At 46.3% G+C, this 20,128-nt stretch overlaps 1 protein-coding gene across 3 annotated transcripts in view; it reads left to right on the top strand.

The window, feature by feature from the left end:
* Positions 1-20,128, top strand: part of ZNF592 (zinc finger protein 592) — a 393,935-nt gene that overhangs the window by 128,771 nt on the left and 245,036 nt on the right. For 2 of the 3 annotated variants that reach the window (XM_085644054.1, XM_085644055.1), the window contains exon 4: positions 13,196-15,567. In XM_085644054.1, the coding sequence (XP_085500180.1) occupies positions 13,216-15,567 (2,352 nt within the window). In that variant the 5' untranslated portion in view covers positions 13,196-13,215. Of the gene's footprint in view, positions 1-7,701; positions 7,835-13,195; positions 15,568-20,128 lie in introns of all 3 variants that reach the window. The other variant, XM_085644056.1, reaches the window with a different exon arrangement.

Below are 20,128 nucleotides of genomic sequence, written 5' to 3'. Positions count from 1 at the left end.
GCTGGAGAAACATGAAAAAGAAACATTACAGCAGTGTTATGCAGGAAATAGACAATACCGTTTTTTTTAGCGTACACAATCATTGATATAGCATTTCAAGGCCAGTATAGTTGACTTTTACGACCTGTATTCAACAACCCACCTTTATAGTCCCTAGTGGAGGCTGTAGCGTCCCATGGGTACCTTTTAGTATACTTGGTTTTCATAACATTCACAACACCGACATATTTGTTGCCTTACTTAAATTAGTCCAATTACACCCACATTTATATGCACTCTAATTCGATCATCCAATGCTACCATAATTCAAACGAACACCAGTTCTTTCCTGCTCAGTTTGTGTGGGATCCTCTGTAGCTTTTTCCAACAGATATGGTCCCCAGATATTTTTAGGTTGACATTTAACAGGCACTAAGGCATTGTAATTCTCAGAGTGCGTAGAGCAGTAGGCCAGATCTTTGTGCCATTCCGATAGTTTAGGCAGGGGGCCACGCATCCACCTCATTGCAATCCTACGCTTGGAGAGTAGTAGGCCAATGGAGGCCAGCCTACGCACCGCGTTTGGGATGTTTTTATCGAACCCCAGGAGTGCCACCCCTGGTGATTCTGGTATGATCAGATCCAGCATTACACTCAATGCTGTGAATACCCCACTCCAAAATAATCGGATACCAGGGCACTTCCAAGCCAGGTGCTTGAAATTGGCATTCATTACTGTGCATCTCATACATCTATCGTCCTCCCGCAGCCCGTGTCTATATAGTTGCGCCGGGGTATAGTAAGTTCTATGAAGATATTTGAAATGAATTAATCTATGCCTTCTGTTCTGAGAAATAGCATTGATATTGCTAAAACAGTGGGACCACTGCACAACTGTGATTTCCATACCTAAGTCTTCTTCCTATTCTAATTGAAATTTTTGCTTTGTTTGTGTTCCCTGTCCCTTAAGGAGTGTATAGAGTATCGTGATGCCGTGTTGTGAAGAGTGAGATTGTAATAAATATGTCAGTGGTTTCATCTCCTGTGGCTCGGACATGTCAGGAACCAGTGTCGCATGCAACGCCCTTCGCACTCTGTAATATTGATAAGTATCTAGCGCGGTCAGCCCCTGTGTCTGAGATCTCCCATGTGTGCTACTTTTTAATTTGTGAAGAGTTTGCATTGCTGCACGGTCCCTACAGAGTGGAAACCAATCACACCAGATCAAAGGTAGTTTTGAAGAGTATACGGTGCCCAGTTGTTGCATAACTGCTATTTTGGTTAGTTGAGACCCTGTACACCCAACTGGATCAATTATGCGAGCCTTATTCTGTGATCCGCCTGTCCATAATCTAGTTAGTGGAATAGGGGAGACCATATTATGTTCTATATACGGGCGCGACAAGTTGTGAGGACCATGTATCCACCCATGCACATGTAGTGTCTGTGCGACTCTGTGGTATCTCTCCATATCTGGGGCATTCAGTCATCCCTCTGCATATGGCCTAATTAGATTTTCCCACTTTACACGAGGTTGCTTCCCAGCCCAGGCACTACGTGTTAGCAGTTTACGTAGGGTATGAAAAAAGGATTTAGGCAGACTGATAGCAATGTTTGCGAAAAAGAATAGGAAGCGAGGGAGCACTACCATTTTTATTAGCGCAATACGAACCACAAGGGACAACGGAAGTTTAATCCATTTTTCAATGACATCTGTCAATTTTTGTATCCCACATCCGTAGTTTTCGGATAGAACGTCCTCTTGGTCCGTATGCACTTTTATCCCTAGGTATCTATCTCACTGGATCCGTAGTCCACTCTATGGGATAGTTTGTATGGAAGGGAGTGTGGCAGCAGTTAGTGGTAAGATTGACTTATGCCAATTTATATATAGACCCGAGTGTTGTCCAAATCTTTCGACCCCCTGCAGCATCGATACTAAGTTTAGCTCTGGGTTACGTATATATAGGAATGTATCGTCCGCATATGCCGCAATAGTGAGCTTATACTGCTGTGACTGTATCCCTCTATATGCGTGGTACTCCTGTATTGCACACGCCAGTGGCTCCGCAACCAGAGCATACAGGAGAGGGGAAAGTGGGCATCCCTGTCTAGTGCCCCTGGAGATAGCTATTGGACAGACCAGAACACCATTGATTCGCACCTGTGCTACTTGTTGTGCATACAGAACCTCCACCAATTTTAGAAAGACATCACCCATACCCACTCTACGCCAGACTGCATAAAGAAACCTCTACTCTACCAAGTCAAGGGCTTTCTCAATATCTACGAATAAAGCTACTTCCTTGATATTTGGGTTGATTCTTGCTATTGTTCCAAACCGGGTACAAAGATTACTTGTTAGCGAGCTCCCCGGGACAAATCCAGTTTGTTCCGGACCTACCAGCTTAGGGAAGAGAGCTGCTAGTCTGTTGGCCAATATCTTGGCAAACAGTGTAGTATCTGTATTAAGCAGTGACAGGGGTCTGTAAGAGCAACAGTGTTCAGGAGGTTTCCCAGGTTTGAAAAAGGTGACCAACGTGGCTTCTCTCATAGATGGTGGCATCCTGCCCAGATTAGCCATCTCCTCAAATACATTTACCAGGTGTGGGATCAGTTTATCGTGATATGCCTTATAGAAAGCTACAGTTAATCCGTCTGCCCCAGGGGCCTTTTCGTTAGGCATTCCCTTTAGTGCTGCCAATATTTCTGTAGGTCTTAGGGGTGCTATAAGTCTCTCTCTATCGCTGTCCTCCAGCCATGTCCTAGCTATATGTGCAAGATATTCCTCGTCCGACTCTGAGGAAGAGTACCCCCTGGAGGTATATAAGCCGATATAATAGCAGGCAAATGCCGCCAATATCTCTGGTGTACTTTCCTCTAATTCCCCACTTTCGTTGTATATTCCCCTTCCGCATAAACCCTAGTTATGGCATATTTCCCTAGGTGTTTAACCTGTGCTTCTTCTAACTCGTCATACTCGTCTATCTGTGCTCTGATTTGGGCGAGTATCTGAGGATCCCCTTCCACTTGAAGCCTACTCTCTAATGTTCTAAGCGTGTTTTCGACTTTTTGCAATTGAGTGCAAATTGATTTGAGGACCCCAGCATGTTTGGAGATCGTCATGCCCCTTATATAAATTTTAAAAGTCTCTCAAATGGAGCCCATGGTGCTCACACTGCCCAGGTTCGTGGCAAAGTAGTCATCAATTGCATTGCCCGGCACGGAACGGAACGGGAGAGTAGTTGGCTTAACGGCCAGGGCAGCTGACCTCAAATCTGAGGAACCGGGTCCGAGTCTCGGCAAGGAGGCACAACATCCTGGGATTCTGGGCACATTACTAAATCTACCCGTGCCTAACAAAAGTGAACACTCTGATACCCGATACCTTCGGGTCAAGTTCGCACTATTTAAAACTCTTAAAAAAAAATAATTGAAAAAGACACTGCGTCCAATAACGAGTTTTGAGGAAACCGCCATGCCCGCGGGATGTCAATAATCATTATCTGTACAGTTAACAGGAAATGATCAGACAATGTGCGTGCCTGGTACGTGTAGTCCAGTATAAAAGGGAGTAACGTGTGCAAGACGTACCAATAGCCTATCCTAGTGTGTGTATCGTGGACTGAGGAATAGTGCGTGTATTCCCTGCCCAAGGGAGAATGATGACACCAGAGACCTTCCGCCTCAGCAATACTGGCCATTGCACTTGCAGCTCTAGATGGGCGCCTAGGTGCCCCCACGACCTATCCAATTTGGGGTTTTGTACGCAGTTGAAGTCCAAGCCTCCCCCCTCCCCCGCCCCCCAGAGAATTGGCATATGGGAGTGCCTCATTATTTTATCTTGTGCATGGTAACATTGTCGGTCATCTTAATTAAGCCCATAGATCCCCACCAGCAACACATTGAAGTTCTCTTTACAGCACCATGACATATCTACCCTGATTGTCCACTTCTATTTCTTGTATATGTAAGCGGGAATTTCTACACACCCAAATGATCACACCTCTAGCGTGATAGGTAAATCTGGCTGACGGGCACATGCCTTTCATCGTTTTGGGGGTCAATAGCCCCGAATCAGGGATGAGGTGTGTTTTCTTCAATATAGCGACGTCAATACTATGCCTATACAAATAGGCCATCACTTTGTGTATCTTTCTCTGATCGCTAAGACCCCTTACCTTCCAGGACATAAATCTGATATTGGATCCAGCTTTATTGGGTTGCGATATGTGGTAAGTTACCTATCCTATGAGCCAAGAAATTCATTTTTAATATTGACCATTACTTCTGTTACACAACTAAAGTCCCATGTACACTTACGAAGCCGGCGTTCCTGGCTCGCACCGAGTATCCTGTTCTGAGTCCTCGGGCACGCCGTCGCTCTCCGCTACTGCCGGCGGGGTTGCTTTTTGTGATTTGGTAGAACTGTACTCTTTAAGGTCCTGTTGCACCTGATTAGGGTCACCATATATTTTGGATTTGCTAGGGAAATTCACCCGAGTCTAGCTGGGTAGAGAATTGCGTAGTCCAAATTCAATTCCCTTAGCTTACGCTTTACCGACCAACATTTTTTGCGTGCCTCCTGTACTTGCGGAGTGAAATCCGAAAAGAGGGATAACTCAGATCCCTCATATTTAGGTGTTTTCAGGTCTCTAGCATGCCGCAGTGCTGCGTCTCTGTCCCTGTAGTTTAGGATTCTCTCAATCAGAGGGAGAGGTGTGGCGCCAGAAGGAGGTCTGGGCCCAGTGTGCAATGGGCTCGCTCGACAGCGAATACATCAGAAAACGTTTCACGGCCCAACAGAGTCACCAGTAATTGTTCTACAAATAATTCCATGTTCCCAGTAGCTGTGGTCTCGGGTAGGCCCAGTATGCGCACATTATTGCCCATAGAGCGCGCTTCAAGGCCTTCGGCTTTGTCACGCAATGTTGTTAGCAACTTCGCCACTTGTCTCTGCGTTGTCCCCATTTCGGCTTGTGCATCCTCTGATTCGGATACTCTGCGCTCCGCCATATCGAGCCTTTCGGCATGTTTGTCCACACGTTCGGACATACGGTCCATGCGGAAGGCCATTGCTTCCACCTTTCCATCGATGGAGGCCAAGCTCTGTTGCATGGCAGCTAGTATTTGACAAATGTCCTCTCCAGAGGCGATTAGGTCATCGTTTTGCTCCTCGGTTGGGGGGTAGGGTCGTCTTCTCTGTTCCTAATCGATTTACGCTGGTCAAACTGGATTTTTGTTTGCGTTTTTTCGCCTTATCCCATGATTTCTACTCCCGTGAGGCACCAGGGGGTTTCCTTTATCCCAGTGTAGACAGGCAGCCAACGTTAGTAGGCCAAATTAGCTATATGTAGTCTGGCCACAGTCCACCAAGACCCCGATGAGTTTGTCAACTTGTCAGGCCCGCATGACCGTGTCTGCTAGACTACTAGGCCCCACCAAATGCGCAACTGCGGGGCGAGCCAAGGATCATGTATTTGCCATGTCTACCATCGCGAAAAGCAATGCACACTTGTCTGGCCCTGCAGCAATTATTCCTAGGCCATATAGTGTGGGGGGCACCACGGATGACGAGTATCTCAGTCTCACGACCCAAGAGCAGCGACCAGTCTCCCCCGGGGCAGGAAGCCTCTACCTCATCAGGCACAGGAGAGCAGTGTTTCTCTGTTGGGAGCCTTTCGTACAGATTATGGCGTCTATGAGAGCACCAAGAGCCCCTCACTATAAGTTAGGCCTCCTAGTACATGTGCCAGCTCCTCCGCTGAGTCCGTTTCCGCAATGGATATCCTCGCACCTACTTCCGGTGATGAGGCTTGGCCGGATCTCGCATTCCCACAATGCGCCGAGATATGAACGAGTGGACAAGGCAACCACTGGGCGCGAGTGCTATGGGTCCCCGATCTGCTTCCCAAATCCGGTGGTCACTCACGCGAGGAAGGCAGTAATACAACAATGCATGGTGAACCCAGGCAAGTCTTCCACGGTTATCTTTTGGGCAGCAATGTTCTACATGTACACTACGCGTCAGCCGCAGCACACTCACCAGGCCGCTCTGTGAGCCCCGCAGAGTCAGCGCTACAGTATTCCAGGTCTCCTCCGTAGAGAGGCGCCACCTCACCTCATGCCTCGGCAGCGAGTACAGTCAAGAGCAGGCGGTATATTACACAGGGCGCAGTGGATTACCGCGCCGTGAGTCCTCCGTCTCCCGATACCTTCCGCAGGCCTCCAGGAAGCCGCCGCTGTGTCACTCGCAAAGCCAGGGATCAGAGCCGTTTTATCGCTTCAAACTTTCAGGGAACATCGTGGTCCGCCTGTCTTGCAGATTCCGCTGCTTTTTATGCCGTTGTCTTGCTGGATGGCGCTAATAATTAAAGGATGATGTGGGTGGCTGCTGGAGTTCGCTCAGGCTGCTGCTATCCTAGAGTCAGGCAAGCCACGCCTCCCTCGGGTATGAAAGGTTATATTAGTGTGTGAGTAGGTACACTAGAGATTAAGTGGATGATGTCATCAGTAATGTCATTTGAGATGTCATCAGTGATGTAATATGTGACGTCATCAGCAGTGCATTGCGTGGGCGCGAGTTCTAGTTATCTCAGCTAACTATAACGGCTGAATTTCTTGGGTTTTGTACAAGTGAAAAGTCAGCCTAGCCATAACGACCCTGAAACCTGGGTTCTTTTCTTTGCGAATTTCTATGGTTTTTTAAATGCTAATGTCTAACTACACCTACATAGGTAAGACATGAGCAGAAAGAGAAAGAAAGGTGAGAAGGATATTTCGAGAGTCTTCCTTTTTTGTGCCCCCTGACTTCAGCCAACTAACAGTAGAGCGGAGGTGGAGCCTGCGACAGGTCATTAAGCCCTATCAGAATGGGGGTTTTGAGGCTTTTTTTGCTGACACCAGCCAGATTGAAAACAATAGTTAGAGGGACTGTAAAATTCTTTACCTCCAAAATACTTGCTGGAGACTATCTTGGGCAGCTTCCGGCAGACAGAAATAGTGTATAGTTTACTGGGATATTAGCTTTAGAAACTCTGAGCGATTCTGAACACAGTCTGGTCTCTCCTCAACACTGCTTGGTTATTGGTTCTTTTGGGGGTTATATGCACTAGAGTAAGGAGCATGTCATTGGAAAAAAGGGGGAAAGGAGGGTTAGTACTTTATGGCATTTCTGGGGGGGGGTCTCAGTATTTCCCCTCACTTTCTCTTGTTGGCATTATCACATGGAGTAGGTGCCTGGAGGAGGGTTTAGGGGTGGGAGTTTGTGGTGACCAATGCAGTCTCCATCACACAGACCTGGGTGGGCTAGCTGCTTCCAGTGTCAAGGGGGGAGGGGGACTTAGGTTGGGTGAGGGGGTTTTGTGGGGGTCGGGGGTGGGAAGGGTGCTGGTTGTTATGGTTTTTAAATTGCAGCAAGGTACTTCAAGTATGATGGTTTATGTAGTTGTACAGAAGGACAGAACGTGGGTTGAATGTAAGATCGGATGGAGGAACCTGCTCCTGTATTTTATGGCCACTATTAACCTTAGGTGGGCTATGCTGGTGGCCAGAGTAATGTTGATGGGGAATGGCTAAGCTTCCTATTGCTACTATTAACATATGCAGGCTTAATGATAGATCTAAATAAGAAGGGTCCAAGATTTTTTTTTAAAGCCGATGTGTATTGCCTGCTGGAGACACGTATAGCACAAAGTAATGGTTTCATTCTGAATTCTATAGGACTGAAGGTAGTATGCCATACAACCCACGATGTCAGGACTAAGGGGTAGCCATTTTAGTTAAAGGAAACGCTGCTCCACCTGGTCGAAGCGCAGCGTTCAAGCACAGCAGATGGGCAATAATGGAGTGTAAGGTAGGCAACGGTTTCTTCACACTGTGCTCGATCTATGCCTCAGTCTTAGATGACCGTGGCTTATTGAAGTTTATAGCTATTGAATTACCTTCTTGACCTGCACCATATCTAATCTGTAGGGATTTAAATTTAAATGGGTCCAGGGGAGGTCCTGGGGTTAGTAGAGTTTACAGTATTGGACGCAAACTGCAGACTTTGAGATCTTTTAAAAACGTTTTGAGAGATATTGGTCTAATTGATGTTTGGCCCAGTCTGAAAGCTCCTGAGCAGGGATATACTAATTATTCAGCCCCCCATGGCAAGTTTGCCAGGCTGGATTACTTTTTGGTTTCACCAGTTTTACTCAAGGGGGCCCAAGTGGAACTCTCCCCCCAGAGTAATATCGGACCACAACCCTGTTGTATTTGAATTCCCTCTTGATGGACTGAGAAGGGTGGCTAGAAAGAGGTCCTTCGAGATGGCGCTTTTGTCTGACCCAGATATGTGAATCATATGAAGGACTGGATTTTGGGATATTTTAATATTAATAGGGGTAGCGCCTCTCTTGGATAATCTGGGATGCCTTCAAGGCCGCTGCAAGGGGAAAAACCCTGAGGACAGTCTGGCTAAACAAGAGAGGGGACCGGGGCAGATTAACTAACTATACCAAAATCTTAGTCTCCTAGAAACAGAATTGATCAGTGGGGTGGCCAGGGGGAGCACTCTGACCCCAGTATTGAATTCAATAGCCGTAAATAAGGCACGCCTAAATGAATTAACCACAGAGAAAACCGGTGGGAGGATCCTCGTCAAGAGTCAGGAATGTTATGAATACAGTGAACGTGTGGGGCGGCTCCTCGCAGTCCGGGCAAGGCAACAGCAAGTTGCAGGGTACATTAACCAGATAAAGAACACGCAAGGTGGAGTAGTGACAGACCCTGCTGAGGTCAGGGAAGCGTTTAGGGAATTCTAAGTTAAGCTCTACAAAATCTCATCAGCAGGGGGTTCTCGGGTCTCAAAGGTACTTGCGGACCTAGCCCCTAGCGTTAAAGCTACCCAAGATGAGAGACTCCCATTAGGGGCAGATATTTTACTAGAAGAACTCCAAGTGGCACCCCACGCCCTCCCATCTGGAATAGCCACAGGAACAGAATGTATTCCAATAGATTACTACAAGGTTTCCTATAAAGAAATCTATTTTAAGGAAGTAAGAGAAGGGGCTCTTCCCCCAGGTTCCTGGAGCACTGCTAACATCGTTATTTTTTTAAAGAAAGGTAAGGACACCAAAGCCCAGGGATCTTATTGGTCGATCACACTTCTAAGCAGTGATGTCAAGCTGTATTAGAAAATCTTTGCGAGCCAGCTAGGCAATGTAATACAGTATCTAGTCTCAGCCAGGCAGCACGGTTTTATCCAGGGGAGGGGAATGGTAGATCACGGGCAGCAAGTAATTTCATTACCACAGAGGTCCTAGTGAAGCCTATGGGGATTACCTTGCTCGATGCCAAGAAGGCTTTCGACTGGGTGTCATGAGACTATCTTTGGTTGATAATGGAGGCTAAGGGCCTGTGGGCTCCATTTATAGAGGTAATTTGTGTAATGTATTCTAACCCCACTGCCCGTTTACAAATAATGGTAGGAGAGTCAGAGCCTTTCACGATTGAGAGGGGAACAACACAGGGTTGTCCCTTATCCCCTCTGTTATTAGATTGTACATAGATCCCTTTTTTAGGCGGTTGGAAGCCTCACTGAATATTCCTCCTGTTAGTCTTCAGGATTGGGACACTAAAATATTGACCTATGCCAACGATGTGGCAATAATCACCACTGACCCTGATAGGGCTTTGCGCTCAGTGGAAATGATAGCGGAAGCATTTGGGAATCAATCAGGGTTCTTGTTGAATAAAGCTAAAACCAAAGTATTGATAAATAGATTTACATCTGCCTCCGATAGTAGGATTGTTGACGAAGCAATATATTTGGGTATAAGCATCACAGCAAAAGCGGAACCTATAGCTGATTTAAATCTGTCCTCTATTATGGAAAAAACTAATAAGGATCTTTGTCGATGAGTAATTTGAAATTCTCTATAATAGGGAGGTGCAACCTTATTAAAAAGATGGTATTGCCAAAACTATTGTATGTCTTTCGCACGATTCCCCTGGAGGTACATAATGACTGGTTTAAGCTAATTGAGAGATTGGTGGCTACATTCATCTGGTCCTGTGGGATGACTAGGCGGGCTAATGCATTCTTGTGTCTGCCTAGAGGTGGGGGTGATGAGGTGTTATATTATTTAGCTGCAACTGTTAATGGCTGTCTGTTGACGTTGTTTGAGCCGAGCTGCATCAAAAGAACTCGATTCAAGACCCTGATTACTGCATTTTGGAACGGGGCATTTGTTTGGAAAAAATTGGGGGTGAGTAGATACAGTAGGTACACTCCTTTGCTCAAATATTATCAGCTCTTCAGGATTTTTCAAGATGACTGTTTAGCTAGATGGGAAACGGGGGGCTTTGGCAGGATCGAGGATCTCCTGGCTGGTGATCATATTACGTCTTTTGAAGTGATCAGGGGTAGATTTAACATTGAGCCTCTGGACTTTTTAAAAATATTTACAGCTGAGGGATTTTCTTTTAAGGAAGGCAGGTGGAGCGGCAGGTTTTGCGCAGATTCCCTTAATGGAAATATTAACCAAGGGCATACTTCATTTTTGATTTTTCAAAAGTGTTCTTGTGTTCAGTTGGGAGACCACGGAGCTTGATCTGACTAGCCTTCCCACAGTCACTGTAGCTGAAATGAGGGTTATGTGAGTAAGAGGGGGTTACTAACCCATACAAGGAAGGCAGAGTTTGTGCAGTCCTTTGAAGCCTGGGCAGTGCTTGTAGAAACGGAGGAAGCTCCAGAGACTGAAGGAGAAGGGGATATGACCCTTCCAGCATTCTAGTAGAGAAGTGAAGGATCTGCAAGGTCTACCCAGAAGGGCGCAGAACCGTCCCCCAGAGTTAAAGCTTGAGGCCCAGTTTACTTACATTGCCTAGAGGAGAAGAAACTGGCCCTGGCCAAGAAACAACGAGCAAAGGAGGAAGCAAATGTCAAGGAGTTGTGTGATTGACCCAAAGCTAAACAAGGGGGTTGTCCTTAAGTACCAGGAGGGTGATGACATATGAGAAAATATATAATATAATATGTATCTATATATATATATATATATGTATATGTATACACACACACGCACATTGTTTTGTTTTCTTCACTGAATAAACAAAGGTTACAGGGACGTTATAGTGAATATATGCTAAGGTAACACAAACGTTAAATGTATTTAATTAGTGTACTACTAATGAGTGATGGTACTTATAACCTATATTATTAGACTGGCTGTGTAAATGTGTGTGTGTGAAAGTGAGTGTGTGTGTAAGCGGCTATATGGGTAAATAGGTGTGTGTCAGTGGCTCTATAAGTGAGTGAGTGTGTGAGTGAGTGGATATATTGGTGAATGAGTGGAAATGTAGTAGCTGTGTAGAAGAATGAGTGAGTGTATGGGTTAGTGGGTCTGGGCTCTCTGTGCCACTGGATTGAAGCTATCCTGGCTGATGAGGGGTGAAACCCCGAAACCGGTCCTAGGATGCTTGTCTCTGGTCCAGAGAGGACCTGGCTTGGCAGTTTGGCCTGGACTGTTCCCATGAGGCACAGGGTTAAGACTGATTTGCATATGGCCAGGCCTAAACTGGGGTGGCATGGTGAGCAAAAGAATGATGGATTTTACCCAGATCTCTTGACTGGGGTGAATGTTTTGATTTGTTCTGCATTCTGTCCATCAATTGTGTGACTTTTGCTTTCCAGCCCTAAGTGCACTGTGTATGCCCAGACGTGGGTCCCGGGCTCACTGTGCCACTGGATTCAAGATATCCTGGCTGATGGGTAAAACCCCGAAACCGGTCCTAGGATGCTTGTTTCCGGTCCAGGGAGGACCTGGGTTGGCAGTTCGGGCTGGACATTTCCCATGAGGCACAGGGTCAATACTGATTTGCATATGGCCAGGTCTAAAGAGGGGTGGCATGGTGAGCAAAAAAATGATGGATTTAGCTCCGATCTCTTGACTGGGGGGTGAATGTTTTGATGTGTTCTGCATTCTGGTCATCATATGTGTGTTTTTTGCTTTTCCGCCCTAAGTGGGCCGAGTATGCCCAAACATGCGTCCCGGGCTCACTGTGCCACTGGATTCAAGATATCCTGGCTGATGAGGGGTGAAACCCTTCAACCGATCCTAGGATGCTTGTTTCCGGTCCAGGGAGGACCTGGGTTGGCAATTTCGGGCTGGACTTTTCCCATGAGGCACAGGGTCAATACTGATTTGCATATGGCCAGTTCTAAACTGAGGTGGCATGGTGAGCAAAATAATGATGGATTTAACCCAGGTCTCTTGACTGGGGGTGAATGTTTTGATTTGTTCTGCATTCCGTCCGTCATATGTGTGTCTTTTGGGTTAGTGGGTGTGTCAGTGGCTCTATAGGTGAGTGACTGGTTTTATGGGTGAGTGTGTCATTGTGAGAGTGGCTGCGTGGGTGAGTGACTGGGTGTATGAGTAGCTGTATGGGTGAGTTAATGGCTGTCTGAATTCCTGTATGAATGACTGAGTAGATGAGTTACTGTCTATGGGTAAGTGAGTGTGTGTATGTGAATGCCTGTATGGGTGAGTGACTGCATGTGTGAGTGGCTGTATGGAAATATGATTGAGTGTGTGAGCAACTGTATGGGTGAATGAGTGGGTGCAATGATGAGTGGATGGTTGTATGAGTACCTGTATGGGTAAGTGAGTGGTTGTGTGAGTGGCTGAGTGAGTGGGTGGGTAAGTGAGTGGCTGTATGGGTGACTGAGTGGTTGTGTGAGTACATAAACGGGTATGTGAGTGGTTGTGTGGGTAAATGAGTGGACGTACGAGAGGTTGCATGGGTATGTGACTGGGTATGTGAGTGGTTCTGTGGATGATGTAAGCAGTGATGTAATTTGATATGTCATCAGTGCTGTCACTGTGATGTTATATGTGAGGTCATATGCAGTGCATTTTGGGTGTGTAAATTATAGCTAACTCGGGTAACTAACTGCCTAATTTCTCTGGTTTTGTACGAGTGAAATCTGAGCCTAACTATAACGTCCCTGTAACCTTTTTTTCAGTGTATGTATATATTTATGTATAATATATGCCTGTAAATTTGTGTGTAGCATATGACTCACACATTTTTAGTTGGCAAAACTGTTTGACATCAGTTCAAGCAGTTTGTGGTTCAGCCACTAGATTGCTTCATACAAAATGTCATAATTCTACCCACCTGGTAAATGTTTGAATTACTACCTGATTTGTATGTCTTTTTTTCTTAGTTTTTGCCAAGACTCCAGTCATGGGTGACATGAAAACTCCGGATTTTGATGATCTTCTAGCTGCTTTTGACATCCCTGACCCAACAAGCCTTGATGCTAAGGAAGCCATCCAGTCTACCAATGATGAAACTGAAAGTCACCTAAAACCTCCAGGAATGTGCATAGATGAAAACTTGAACTTGTCTCACTCAGTGCCTACTTCTGATATACCTGTGGTGAGTGTCATTGTAAAGAACACTAGTCGACAGGAGTCTTTTGAAGCAGATAAGGAGGGAAGTCATCTTGGTCCTGTTCTCCTGCATAATGGATTCCGCGGATCGGAGTTGGCTTCTGACTCTCCTAATATAGGACATAGTTATGGAAAATTTGACTCTGCTTTCATCAACGGAGACAGTTCAAGAAACTATGATGAGAAAATCGACAAACAGAAGTCTGAGCCCTTACCATCATTTAGCCAATTCAGTCCTATTTCAAGTCCTGAACCGGAGGATGCTTTAAAAGATAATGGTATTGTAAATAAACAGAAACAGTCAGAGAGTTTGTATTTTCCTCCTCCTATGTACATTGCATCCGATGTTTCTGTTTTAGATACTGTGCGGAAGCCTGTAGACCATGAATTAAGCATGTTTGATCAGTATTGTAAAAAGGAACAGAAGCCAGACATTCAAAACAACAAAGAGACTGAGCTGGAAGAGACAACTGCAGAGCACAATAAAATGCTTAATAAATCTGAAAACCGGGGCAAAGATCTGGCAAAAGGCGACAACTTGCTTGAGGCAACACCTTCATTAGCTGAGCTCCAAGGCAACAATGCTGAAGAACCCAAGACCTTCCAGGCAAAAAAAAATGCATGTTCTTCTATTCCACCACGTCAGCGCCTCAAACCTGCCCATTCAAAGTTGTCTTCCTGTGTGGCTGCACTGGTTGCACTTCAGGCCAAGAAAGTTGCTACAGTTTCCAAGGAAGAACAATCATCTGTCAAAAAGGAGCCTTTGTTGACTTTAAAAGAAGAGGTGATGGGGAGCCCTAAAATGCCAAAGTCGCCAAAAAGTCCAAGAAGTCCTCTAGATGTCATGAAGAAAATTAACAAGCAGCCTGACAGCCCCATGAGTGTCTGTAGTGATACCAGCAGCAAAGGTTCACCGTCCATGGGAGCTGGATCCCCTCCAGCCATACCTAAAGTCAGAATTAAAACAATTAAGACCTCTTCTGGTGAAATCAAACGAACAGTTACAAGAATATTGCCAGAATTAGATTCAGATGGTCTGGTGAAGTCACCAGAGGGCTATCTTTCTGAAAGTTCAATTTGTGAAGAGCCAGTTATCAAAAATGAGATGCAACCCGTTATTGATGCAGTTGTGGAAAATCATAAAGGCTCCATTTTGGTGGAGAGTGCAGATCCTTCACTTGCTTCAGTAGCCAATACAATTGTTGTGAGCCTGCAGGAAGCCAGTGTTAAAACAGAAGATAATTCTAGCCCACATACTAATTTTACCTCTCAACTTCAAACGCCAAGTAGCGGAATTGTGAAAACTGCCAATGAGCTAACACAGGATAACAAGAAGACGGCAGTAGTAAAATCACCACCAACTCCAACCAGTCTCCTTCCCAAAGCTGTTCATTTGGCCAATCTCAATTTAGTCCCCAACAGTTTTGCTGCACCTGCAGCAGCAAAAGCTAATGTCCCAAAACGAGGTCTGCCACAGCAAACACAAATGTCCATGCCACTGGTTCATCAGGTGAAGAAAGCTGCTCCAGTGATTGTGGAAGCATTTACCAAACTGCTCCATAGTGCCAACCCTGTGCCAGTATATGCTCCGAATCTCAACCCCCCTCTGGAGAGCAGCATCCGTATACCTGCCAATGGCTACTGTTGCCTTGAATGTGGAGATTCCTTTGCTTTGGAGAAGAGCCTCACACAGCACTATAACAGGCGAAGTGTTCATATTGAGGTCATGTGTACTCAGTGTTCAAAGTTGGTACTCTTTTACAACAAATGTAGCTTACTTGGACATGCACGGGAGCACAAGAGCAAAGGTTGTATTATGCAGTGTTCTCAGTTACTAATGAAACCCATCGCCTCAGACCAAATGTTTGCACCCGCTATCCTCAGTTCCACTTTTAGTTTAGCCACACAACCTTCCTCATTGACTACAAATTTCCAGACAATTGTCTCACGCCCAGTCGCTCCAGCATCAGGAAGTGCAACTCTAAGCCAGACCACTAACTATCCTCCAGCAATGCCTCTGTATACTGATCCTTTAAGACTTATACGTCATGGGCTTAAATGTCATGAATGTAGTAAGCTGCTAAATGACTACATTTCCATGGCAGGTCATTACCAGAGGACATCTGAAGAAAACGATGGCTTGGTAAGTTTCTTTAACATGTGCTTCCTATTGTAATTTTGTAAATTGAACAGTATGACTAATGATGTTGCTAAGAGAATATAAAACTCACTAGAGTAGGTCTTAAACATGTATATACTCTTGCAACACAGAATAGAGCCCAAAATGAAGAAATTGAATTTCCAACCAACTCCTGTTCTACTGATCAATCAACCTTCACTTTATACTTAGCGCATCAAAGTGGTATGGTATATGGGGAAATGATTTAAAGGAGGAGGACAGCTAAAGTAAAAGTGATCGTATATGTTTCATAAGAATTTACATTGAAACATTTGGAGGAAAAAGCTAATTTTTTAATGCTAATCCATTACATTTATATACCTGAAATGATCTAGCACAAATCTAGCTACAGCACTGTGCATTCTGGGGTGAGTGGTCATTACTTGGATGCAAGGTAGTGTGGAAATAGAGTAATTTTGAGGTGTAGGAGGCCAACTGCTTTCCCTGGGTACCAGGAGTTTGTAGGAAGGAGAAGGTGAGAACGTGGGACATTTATTCGGAAGCAAGGTTTTCCAAATGTCTGTGTTCATGGCAGTAAATCTGCAAAGCTTTTTCTTAAGCAATTGGAGCCAGGCAGATTTCACTTGACATTTCAAATATCGAACTAAGCAGGTCTCCCAAAAATACCTTGTAGTTGGCTACTGCCCACCTAAATATTTTGTTCCCATCTTTCAATCAGGCCTTGCCCAACATTTATTATTGTTTCCCAACCATGTTATCATTCTTGGTGATAGGTCTATCTGGCCTTATGATCCTGCATACATCTTCACCCAAACCTTAATGGATGGCATGGACTCCCTTGGCTGTACAAAGCAGATAAGGGAACTAGCCCATAGTCTTGACCTCTTGGCCTCCACTTTCACCAAATTCAACCCAAACATTTACCATGGTTAGATCACTTCCTAATTCAATTCAACAAAGGCATTGTGTCAATCAACGCCTGCCTCCACCATCTTGATGAAGGCCTTTTGCCACTGATGTCTGGGGCCCTGACCTAAGATCGCACTGCAAACTGGTAACAAGTTCAACATTTCCACACTTGACTCTCAGGTAAGCAAGGGCGAGCAGTCAAAGGCTTCTTAGGGAAGCAGGGTCGTGGAAAATTGGTGGTAGAAACTCTGAACCCAAAGTTATGCAACAGACTATAAATGCCAGTGTTTTTCTGCATTGAAAAAGTTAAGTACTTTTATTACACAAAAAAATGTAATGCTGCACAAAGGTAGGTCAATCAGGCACATGGTTTTCTTGGATTATAATTACAGAGACTATAACTATGCAATTTTGTGGTTTCTGTAACATTTTGGTCATTACTGTTGCGTCCCACTACTGAAAAGTTCTGCCACAGCTTCAATTAATAGAATCAAAAGAATACCCATTCAGTTTAGCTGTATGTGTTCGGTTTCATTTGGCTGGTGTGCTTGCAGTGGCAGATGCTTGTGAGGCTTGCACACAACAGCGTGAGGACTACAGGTTACAGTTCACAGCAGTGGTCCTGGTGGCCAGTCTTGCTTACTTTTTCCTCTTGTTGATCTATGAATGTGGCAGCTTTGGCAATGCAGTAGCACAAGCCCTGGTGGTGCAACTCTCCAAACAACTATGATTCCCACCACCTTTCACGGTTGCAGATTCTCAGACTGTGGTGTATGCTCCCGGCAGAATCATCAAAACTCAGGCGAGGCAATCCCACCAGTTTGAATGACTGAGTCGCTGTGATGTTTACTCATTCGAAGCTTGGTCAGGAAACCTTCCAGGAAGCGGGAAGGCACTGTCCTAGAACATGGTTGAAGCTGATTATGCTCCCTTGATTCAGTCTGCTGTTCTGGCCCTATTAATGCTCTGGTTATATTGACTGTGCTTCCCCACAGCCATGCTGGTCTTGGGGCCAGTGGTTGGCCAGTCCTCCCTTAACCCCGCTGCAGCAGCCTCCAAACCTTCCTATTCCGTTTTTTCAGGGCCACCAGTGGCCAATAGATGGACTGATTCGCCATCACCTCCCCCACTGGCAGAACATCACGTCGGGCAGGTGGGTTTTGCAGATAGTCCGTAGGGGCGACTCCCTCACCTTCGAGACTACCCCTCCCTCCATGCCACCAGCACTCAATTGCATGTCGGAGGATCACTTGACCCTTCTTTGCCAGGAAGTTACGGCTCTCTTGGCCAAGGGAGCTATCGAACGGGTCCCTGTGCCAGAAGTAGGGCGTGGTTGCTATTCCCACTACTTTCTGGTACCCAAGAAGGACGAAGGCCTGTGTCCTATCTTAGACCTTAGGGCCGTCAACCGCTTCCTCCGGAAAGAGAAGTTCAAAATGTTAACCTTGACTCTGGTCTTGTCTGCCCTCGTCCTTGGAGACTGGATGGTAGTGTTGGACTTGCAGGACACTTCTTTTCATATTCCCGTCCTGCCAGCCCACAGGCGTTACCTACGGTTCGCAGTAGGCCACGAGCATTTTCAGTTTCCTGTGCTCCCCTTTGACCTCACCAGTGCCCCTCGGGTGTTCACGAAAGTGATGGTGGTGGTCTCAGTTCACCTGTGCAAATCGGGGGTTCCAGTCTTCCCCTATCTCGACCACTGGCTGTTGAAGGCGGGCTCACCCCCGGCTGTCGCCTTCCACCTCCAGACTTCGGCAGACCTCCTGCATTCGCTGGGGTTCGCTATCAACGTGCCGAAGTTGCACCTGATTCCCTCTCAGAAGCTCCTTTTTATCGGAGCAGTTCTGGATACAGCGCAGTTTCGGGCCTATCCTCCTGAGCAGCGAGTCCGGGATATTTGGGCTGTGATAACGATGTTTCAGCCTCTATCCCAGATTTCGGCGAGAATGACCCTGAGGCTGCTGGGCCTCATGGCCTCCTGCATTCTGCTGGTGGATCATGCCAGATGGCATATGTGGGCTCTGCAGTGGGACCTGAAATTCCAGTGGGCGCAGCATCAAGGGAATCTTTCTGATGTCGTGCAGATCTCCGAGGGGACTGAACGTCAGTTACAGTGGTGGCTAATGAACCAGGATTAGGTCAACGGCAGATCCCTCTCCCTTATCCAACCAGAGTTCACAGTGGTGACAGATCTGTCACTCCTGGGATAGGGTGGCCACATGGGAGAGGCAGAGATTAGAGGTCTCTGGTTTCCAGCGGAGTCTGGGCTCCACATCAATCTTCTGGAGCTTCGGGCGATTCCTTCATTCTGTCAAAGGAAGAGTAGTGCAGGTGTTCACGGACAACACCACCGCCATGCGGTATTGCAACAAACAGGGTGCGGTGGAGTCGTGGACCCTGAGTCAAGAGGCCCTTCGCATTTGGACATGGCTTGAACATCACGGTATATACCTGGTGGTTCAACACCTGGCAGGTTCCCTGAATGGCAGGGCGGACAAACTCAGCCGCCGGTGCATGATGGATCACGAATGGCGTCTTTACTCAGAGGTGGTGCAAGGTCACTTTTTGCAGTTGGGAGAGCCTTGGTTAGATCTATTCGCCACCGAAGAGAACGTGCAATATCAGTAGTTCTGCGTATTGGAGTTTCCAAGGCGGCACTCGCACTGCAACGCCTTTCGGCGCAAGTGGAATTGCGGCCTCCTGTACACCTTTCCGCCTGTACCTCTCCTACCCAGAGTGCCGAAGAAGATCAAGCTCAACCCGGCCCAAGTCATTCTTTTGGCTCCGGACTGGACACGAAGAGTCTGGTACCCTGAGCTCTTGAGTATGGCCATCGATCCTTCAATTAGACTGCCTCTTCGGCAGGATCTTCTGTCGCAGCAGCAGGGGACGGTCCTCCATCCAAACCTGTCCAGCCTCCACCTCCTTGCGTGGAGATTGAGCGGCGACAGTTGACAGCTTTTGACCTTCCTCCCGAAGTCTGTAATGCCTTCTTGGAAGCCAAACGTCCCGCCACTAAATCGGTATACGCCTGTAGATGGAACAAATTTGTGGCATGGTGTACAGCAAAGGATTTGGATCCCCTTTCTGCCCCTCTTTCAGAGGTTCTCTTCTCCCTTTTCTGTTTGGCCCAGCGGGGCTGTACTCTGGGCACCCTTAAAGGCTATCCTTCGGCCATTTCGGCCTTTCTTAGCCGCCCCGATTAGCCTTCTCTTTTCAAATCCCCTATTCTAAACAGATTTCTGAAGGGCATTACTCATCTCTTTCCTCCTTCTCCTTTCGTAATGCCCCAATGGGACTTAAATCTTTTACTTACTTATCTTCCATACGCTCTCTTTGAGCCACTACATAATTGTCCTCTTTGTCTTCTTTCGTTAAAAGACTGCTTTCTTGTTTGCCATCACCTCTGATTGCAGGGTTAGTGAGCTTCAGGCTCTGTCTTCCAAGTCTCCTTTTCTTACTGTTGATCCGGACAAAGTGATCCTTCGCACTAGGCCCTGTTTTCTGCCCAAAGTGGTTACCTCTTTCCACATAGGTCAGACTATCATTGCCCACCTTCTTCCCGCCTGCACATCCTTCAAAAAAGGAGGAGAGCCTCCACCGTCTGGACCCAAAACGTGCGTTGTCCTTGTACCTTGACCGCACTAAAGACTTC

This window comes from Triturus cristatus, chromosome 3_1, assembly GCF_964204655.1.
Source record: "Triturus cristatus chromosome 3_1, aTriCri1.1, whole genome shotgun sequence".
NCBI classification, from domain to species: Eukaryota; Metazoa; Chordata; class Amphibia; order Caudata; family Salamandridae; genus Triturus; species Triturus cristatus.
The sequence above is the reverse complement of the archived record's forward strand: the minus strand, read 5'-3'. Positions and strand labels throughout refer to the sequence as shown.